This window comes from Gadus macrocephalus, chromosome 7 (assembly GCF_031168955.1).
Source record: "Gadus macrocephalus chromosome 7, ASM3116895v1".
In the NCBI taxonomy this organism is placed as follows: Eukaryota; Metazoa; Chordata; class Actinopteri; order Gadiformes; family Gadidae; genus Gadus; species Gadus macrocephalus.
Window position 1 is genome coordinate 4,129,326 of NC_082388.1, and position 7,724 is coordinate 4,137,049.

At 48.1% G+C, this 7,724-nt stretch overlaps 1 protein-coding gene across 1 annotated transcript in view; it reads right to left on the bottom strand.

Moving 5' to 3' along the window:
• Nucleotides 1-7,724, bottom strand: part of LOC132461155 (transmembrane protein 131-like) — a 54,621-nt gene that overhangs the window by 24,865 nt on the left and 22,032 nt on the right. The window contains exons 16-24 of the mRNA XM_060056200.1: nt 6,478-6,588; nt 4,912-5,046; nt 4,292-4,396; nt 3,868-3,954; nt 3,413-3,565; nt 2,870-2,945; nt 1,121-1,235; nt 722-860; nt 288-397 (exon numbers count right to left, since the gene is read on the bottom strand). Of these exons, the coding sequence (XP_059912183.1) occupies nt 288-397; nt 722-860; nt 1,121-1,235; nt 2,870-2,945; nt 3,413-3,565; nt 3,868-3,954; nt 4,292-4,396; nt 4,912-5,046; nt 6,478-6,588 (1,031 nt within the window). The remainder of the gene's footprint in view (nt 1-287; nt 398-721; nt 861-1,120; nt 1,236-2,869; nt 2,946-3,412; nt 3,566-3,867; nt 3,955-4,291; nt 4,397-4,911; nt 5,047-6,477; nt 6,589-7,724) is intronic.

The window sequence follows — 7,724 nt, forward strand, 5'->3', positions numbered from 1 at the left end:
AGGGGTGGGACCCTACACATAGGGGGCGTGACCACATAGTGAGGGGCCGTGTCCGTATACAGAGGATACGTTTCCCTACATAAAGGGGCGTGGTCATACACAGAGGCAGCGTGGTCCTACACAGAGGGGACTTGTCCTTATAGAAAGGGGGTTTGGTCCTACACAGAGGGGGCGTGTCCCTGCTTACGTTTGAGTCTCCTCACTATGTTTCAATGAAAGACAATAGTGAAGGGGTTTGCCTATAGAGGGGGTGTGTCCCTATACATAGGGGGCGGGTCTTAGCTTACGTTTGGGCCAGCGTGTGAGTGACAGCGGTGGGGTTGGAGTAGAGCGCCAGGGGGAGGATCTGAATGTAGAGACGGCTGTCAGCAGGGTTCTCCAGAGTCACCTCCACCTCCTGGGGAGAGAGGGGGAGAAAGGGGGTGGGAGGGGGAGAGAGAGAGAGAGAGAGAGAGAGAGAGAGAGGGGGGGAGAGAGGGTGAAGGGGGAGAGAGAGAGAGAGTCAGAGACACAGAGAGAGTCAGCCCTGAAGTCTCCCTTGACGACGTCACGGTGTCATAGTGTCTTAGTGTCATCATTTCTTTACGTCTTCATGTCTCTTAATGTCCTGAGTCTCTTGTATGCCGCTGTGTCTGTGTGTCTCACCGAGGAGCTGTTAATGGAGATGAGGGGGAAGATGTCTCTGTGTTTCTGTTTCTGTCTTTGTGTCTGTGTGTCTCACCGAGGAGCTGTTGATGGAGGTGAGGGGGAAGATGACGTGTCTGGAGGAGTTGATGATGGACGGCCACTTGAGCTGGGCCAGGACGCGCGTCTGCATGTTCTTCTGGAGGTCCGCGTTGGCCTCAAACACCGCCTCCGCTCTGAGGCGGGAGGAGGAGCAGGAGGAGAGGGTGGAGGAGGGGGGGAGGAGAGAGAGGTGGTCACAGAGATACAGACAGAGAGACAGGGAGAGAGGGTGGAGGAGGAGAGAGAGGGTGGAGAGAGGGTGGAGGAGGAGGGGAGAGAGAGACAGACGGACAGAGAGAGTTATTGAAACATAGATGTTGAACAGACACATGCCATACCTGTAAGGGAACCTTAGTTAAGTTAAGGGGACCTTAGTTAAGTTAAGGAGACCTACATGTGCTGGGAGCTCTCCTTGAGGGCCTTCCACCTCTTGTTCAACATCTGGTAGAGGTCCACGTCTGCGTCCCACATGTCCTCCTGTAGGGCCAACCCGGGGCCCGGGGTCTCCGCTGAAACACACACCGGCTGGGGTCACTCACCGTCACTGGACCCTACCCTTAAAGGGGTAGTTCGGAATTTTGGACATAGGGCCTGATTCCCAAGTGAGCATTGGTATTCTATATCACTGGAGACAGTTTTCAACACATTTCATACAGTCCTTCTAGTTGCAGAGTTCGCTCGTGCTAGGCTAGCGCACGTCAACGGGCAATGCTAGCCTGCTATTAAAAACAGTCTTACCCACTCCACAGAACACCCGAGGTAAATCAATTATAACGACAGACTATAAATCTAAATGTCTGTTTATAGAATAATGTTAGAAATAAAACCAACCTTGCATTGCATTGCATTTTGAGGGAATTGCGGGGTCTCAGCAGCAGTGTTTATATTCCTGTACGTAGGCTACGGCAGCGGCGGACTGATACCTAGGTTACCTGCCGCTGTCATTGCTACAAACGCAGAGTACAGTGAACGAAGGAATTCTATAAGCGTATTCAATTAACAAGATATGCCCACGTTTGGAGGAGTTAGCGATGCATCTGCTTTTGAAGACGATTATGAGGAATTTGTTGTATCCAACGAACCGTACATGTACGAGCCGGTGTTTTGATGTCCAAGCCAGCAGCAACAAGCCACAGTTGAGTCCTTTCTGGATCTCGCACTGGAAATTGGTGGAAACTTTGTGGTGCCCATCTGTACCGTTTATTTCTACAATTTCTAAAAGCACACTGAACCATCATGTTGCCTAGTCGTTCAATTGCGCTTCTGTCCCACGCTTCTCTGTTTACGTTCTTCTGTCGTGATTCGGTTACAAACCTAACCAGCGCATAGTAAAATTCCGCTTCTGCTGAGAAAGTAGTCCCTCGATGATTCATGCGATGCAAGGTTAGTTTTATTTCTAACATTATTCTATCAACACAGACATTTAAATATATAGTCTGGCGTCATAATTGATTTACCTCGGGTGTACTGTGGAGTGGGTAAGACTGTTTTTAATAGCAGGCTAGCATTGCCCGTTGCCGTGCGCTAGCCTAGCACGAGCGAACTCTGCAACTAGCTCACTTGGGAATCAGGCCCTATGTCCAAAATTCCGAACTACCCCTTTAAGGGTGGCCACACTGTTATACGGCCACACTTCAATTAGCTCCTAAGGTGCTTAGTTAAGATGATCTTAAGAACTGAAGCACGCAGTATCTCTACCCTAACCCTGATAACGTTAAGTGAAAATACACTTAAATTAACTTAAGTTACACAGTCATGGGGAATGAGTGATGTTTTGCCTGCATATTGATGGAGAAAATACTAAAGTATGGATACATGAATGTACGGTCATGTGCCATACTTTCATGTTTCATGTTGAAAGAGTGATGTGTTGCCTGCTTAGTTGTAGAGAATATACTAAAGTGTGGACATGATTTACAAATATAAATGCAGGGTTGAAATTATATTTTTAATTGAAAAAATATATATACTGTTTTAAATATTATTTTAAGTATTTACTTTAAAATCCAGATTTGTAAATAATAAAAACGAAATGTCAATATACTCACACACAGCTATTACATGTATATATCTCCAATGAGATATGAAATATCAAACATATTTTTGAATAAAATTTCATATTTTGAGAGTAGGACGGACTCACATTTCAGAATAAAGGGCAGGCCCACGTAGCAGTAGTCCCCACACTGCAGGCTGGCATCAAAATATATCTTTGCCACCTGAGAAAAATAAATAAACACAAGAGGCGCTGAATTTTAAGACATTCAAACTACGAAACACAGGAGGGAGGGAGAGGTGGAGGGTTGGCGTGATGGGAGAATGGAGGGAGAGATGGGTTGGCGTGATGGGAGAATGGAGGGAGAGATGGGGGGGAGAGAGAGAGAGAGAGAGAGAGAGAGAGAGAGAGAGAGAGAGAGAGAGAGAGAGAGAGAGAGAGAGAGAGAGAGAGAGAGATCGGAAGAGGGATGGACAGATGGGAGGAGGGATGGACAGATGGGAGGAGGGATGGACAGATGGGAGAGAGGGAGGGACAGAGAGATGGAGAGAAGGGACAGACAGACAGACAGACAGACAGACAGACAGACAGACAGACAGACAGCCTGGCGGTACCTTGGACTTCTTCTTGTACAGACAGAGGGGCAGACAGACAGAGTGACAGACAGAGGGCGTTCAGACATGCCGGTACCTTGGACTTCCTCTTAGGCTCCAGCTCGTCCCGGCTGGTCTTCAGCCGGCGGTAGAAGAAGCGCTTGTCGTCGCTCAACGAGCGGATGTGCAGTAGCTTCACCCGCTGGGAGAAGGAGCTGATGATGCTGAAGCTCTGGTGGACCGTTTTACCCTGGAAGGGGGGTCAGAGGTCAAAGGTCAGGGGTCAGAGGTCAGAGCAGAGGTCGGGGTATAGGTCAGGGCAAAGGTCAGGGCTCTCCTTTACTGAATACCCACAATACCCTGCCGAATACCCACTAAATACCCAAAATACACCACTAAATACCGAAAATTCACTACTGAAGCCATGAGATCTGGAAGCAATAAAACTACAAAAATGTATTTATTCTGCACAAAACGTCCTAGCGGTCTGATTCCCTGAGCAGCGTTCTGCGGTCCAGAAAAAAATCTAAAAGCTTTATTAGCAGCACCTACTGGGAACGACGGTGGTAGTACGATGTGTTTGGGGTGACTGGTGAGGGTTCCCACGGCGATGACCGCCTTCACCGGTACGGTGAGAATCTGTTGACCGAACACAACGTTAGACACACTCAACAAAAAAAACACGCAAATGTGCAGACAAACACACACACACACACACTAAGAGGACACAAACATGCAGACAGACACACACAGACAAAGAGGAAGACACACACACACACACACACACACAGGGGGGATGAGACTAGAACAACACACATGGGACAGACATACTCACACTAATAGGAGACACACAAACAGGCTGAAAGACACAAACATGCAGACAGACAGACGGGGGGAAGACACAAACTGGCACAAACGGGACACACAAACACACAAACACACTCACACACTCACACACGCTGTGGGCCGGTGGTACCTCATAGTCGGTGGTGATGTGTATGGCGGCGTTGTAGTGGCCCTCCAGCCCCCGGGCGGACAGGGTGACCCGGAACACGGCATAGTACCCCGAGGCCAGGATCACCTGGGGGTCAAAGGTCACAGAGTGAGGTCAGAGAGGGAGGGAACACGGCATAGTACTCCGAGGCCAGGATCACCTGGAGGTTAAAAGGTCAGAGATCAGAGAGGGAGGAAGAGAGGGAGGGAGGGAGAGACAGAGAGGTCAGAGAGGGAGGAAGAGAGGGAGGGAGGGAGAGATAGAGAGGTCAGAGAGGGAGGAAGGGAGGGAGGGGGGGAACACGGCATAGTACCCCGAGGCCAGGATCACCTAGAGGTCAGAGGTAAGGGAGGGATGGAAGGAGGGAGGGAGGGAGGGAGGGAGGGAGGGAGGGAGGGAGGGAGGGAGGGAGGGGGAAAGAGAGAGAGAAAGAGATGAGAGACAGCGAGGGATGGGTGAGACAGAGAGATGGGAGGTATGGACACAGAAAGAGCAAGAAAGAGAGAGCGAGCACGAGAGAGTGAGAGCGAATGCTCGGGACGCCTAGGACATCAGACACAGACAGAGAATTGTGATGGGGACGATGGATGAGGGGGGGGTACCGTTTTGTGCGTGGAGGCGGTGGCGTTGAGCAGCTCCCGGGAGCGGCTCAGCAGGCTGGTGCGGTTCCCCCGCTCCGTCTTCAGCAGCTCCACCACCACACTCTCCCCCGTCACCTGCCACGGCCGCAGCACCAGCTGTGGGGGGGGGAGAGACAGGTGATACATAAGTTAAGGCAAAATTTATGCCAACCGATTTTTCCACCCAATTTGGAATTGACCAATCAATGGCCTGCAGTGCTGTTAAGCCCCATCCACATGGCAAGACCAGGACAGTTCAGCAGCCGGCAGAAACAATGGTTAAACGAGGCCTTGAGCTAAAAATAAAAACAGGAAGTTCCCGTTACCACGCCGACACAAATAACGACACGTTTCCACGAACTGTTCTCGTAGCTTAGTACCATACCATGCCACTTAAAAAAGGTATAATACCCCGATTTATTCGTACCGGCCCTTTAAAAAGGAGTGACTCTGAAGGGGACGTCACAGGGGACATTGTTTTGTTCAACATTAAAACAATAAACATTCGACATGGTATGGTATCGAGTAGGGATGAGCAAAATGATTCTTTTCCGGGAACTAGTTCTTTCAGTTCAGTTCACTATAACGATTCGTTTGTTTGATTCGTTCGTTTTGATTCGTTCGTTACGTCAGTTTACGTCATTTGACAGGGAATCTCACAGGTGTCTGCCCCCCCCCCCGCGAGACGGCCCTGAGATAATTTAAGCGACTTCTAGGCTCTACCCCCCGTGAAAATCGACAAGATATACTATATAGTTTGACCAAACGTCCCACCAACATTTATACCACTTGCTTACTCTCTATATGTCATTCATGGTTTGATATTTATAATTTTATTTTACTTTACATTTAATTCTTCATTATTCAGGCATTACAGAACTTTCATGGTCATAAATAAAAAATACGAACTGCAGTTTAATTTCTTTGTTTGTTCTTGAATTGACGTAGAAAGACTCCTGGGATTGGGAAATGCGTTTATCCAATAAACAGATGGAGGTCAAGTCTATTTTTCAGAAATGTAGGGGGATATATGAGTGGCCCCACGTCGAATGGTATGACCCAAGATACGTCAGACAGAGAAAGCGTGCAAATTCGACGGTACCACCTTGTCATTTGTTTACCCAGGTGTCATGGCAACACCATTGCTACCTCTCATTGGCTGAATCTTTGAGAACGTTGTAGACTCAATCAATATAAGTCGCGGGGAGACAAAGCTCTGTTCGTTTGTATATTTTATTTATGTGACCATATTTTTGTTTTATGTTAAAAAAAAAGAATCAAAGAACCAGTTCTTCTTGTTTTGGGGAACCAGTTCTTGTCGTTCAAGTTCGGGAATTCGTTCGTTGCGAATGAATCGGTCGCGACCGACTCATCCCTAGTATCTAGCCATAAGTCTGGTATGTTGACCACACTAGTGTGAGTGAGTGAGTGAGTGAGTGAGTGAGTGAGTGAGTGAGTGAGTGAGTGAGTGAGTGAGTGAGTGAGTGAGTGAGTGAGTGCAGACAGACAGACAGACAGACAGACAGACAGACAGACAGACAGACTCACCTCTATAGGGTTGCTGTTGAAGACGGTCAGCAGGATGCTGCTGGTGTCCGTGGCGCTCAGGACCCCGAAGTCCAGGAAGCGGGGGTTCAGGCTGGGGGGGAGAGCCAGCGGCTGGTGGGGGGGGGGGGGGGGGGGAGACACCGTTAGAAACATGTCGACACCACTACAAGTTTATGGATTAATGTAAACATTTCTGAATAGAAAAACAATAATGAATCCAGTGAATGAAAACAGGGACTTGTTCCATTTTAGATGCTAAGCACTCATTCATTTATATATTTCTGAATAGAAAAATAAGAAATGATGAATTAAATAAGGGAAAGCAGGGACTTTTTTTCATTGAACAAACTACGCTCTAATTTATTTGCTTAAAGAACCTGATAAATAAGAATAAATAACTAGGACTGCTGGCAGTCACCAAAGGTATCCCCAGCTACCCTAGTGAATTCCCTTTTCCTTTCATTAGTCAGTGGGTTAGTCACCGGTTCAACCATTCATTTAGACGGTGGTCGAAATGAATGCCATCAGCCCACGGCCAAAAGTCAAAACTGAATCAACTTTTGGAGAAACTGAATGCGCTGCGGCGGCCAATCACAGGATGCAGAACCTTGTTTAGCATGCAACGTAAGCATCTTTCAGTCTAACTTTAGGTTAGACGTTTGTGTGTCGCCTGATGTCACACAAAGGTAGGGTGCGATTCCGAGAGTCTGTGGTTAAGGTTGATGAGGCTGTGTCGCTGCGGTTACCTCCGACCCGAGCCCGACACAGTTAAAGTCTATTTTTCTCATACTAATGACACGTTTACGTTTGTGTGTATGAAAGCACGCCTTTATTAAACAACTGCAAGGCATTTGGAAATGTCAACAGATGAGCGCGACAAGCGCGCCCGTGAACAGTGAGCACACGAGTGCTCACGCTTGTCGCGCAGAATCATAACCAATTTAAATTCAAATGGGCCCAACAAAAAGGCCACGATAACGATAAATTCCATATAATTACACAAGAGGTTCTGAGGTTCTGTAGGACAGTTAGCCTATGAAACGTCTGCACAAAAGCAACGCCCATGCCAATTCCAACTCCTTATCGCGCAGATGTGACCAGCCGACCCGAACCCAAGCATCACTTCTAAATATTTAAAGGAACCCGACCTGGCCTGTCGGGTACTGTCAGGTTCACTCAGGCCCGGGGTCGGGTTTCCATGCTCTAACACAAACATACACACAAACCCTTTGGCGTAACACCACCCC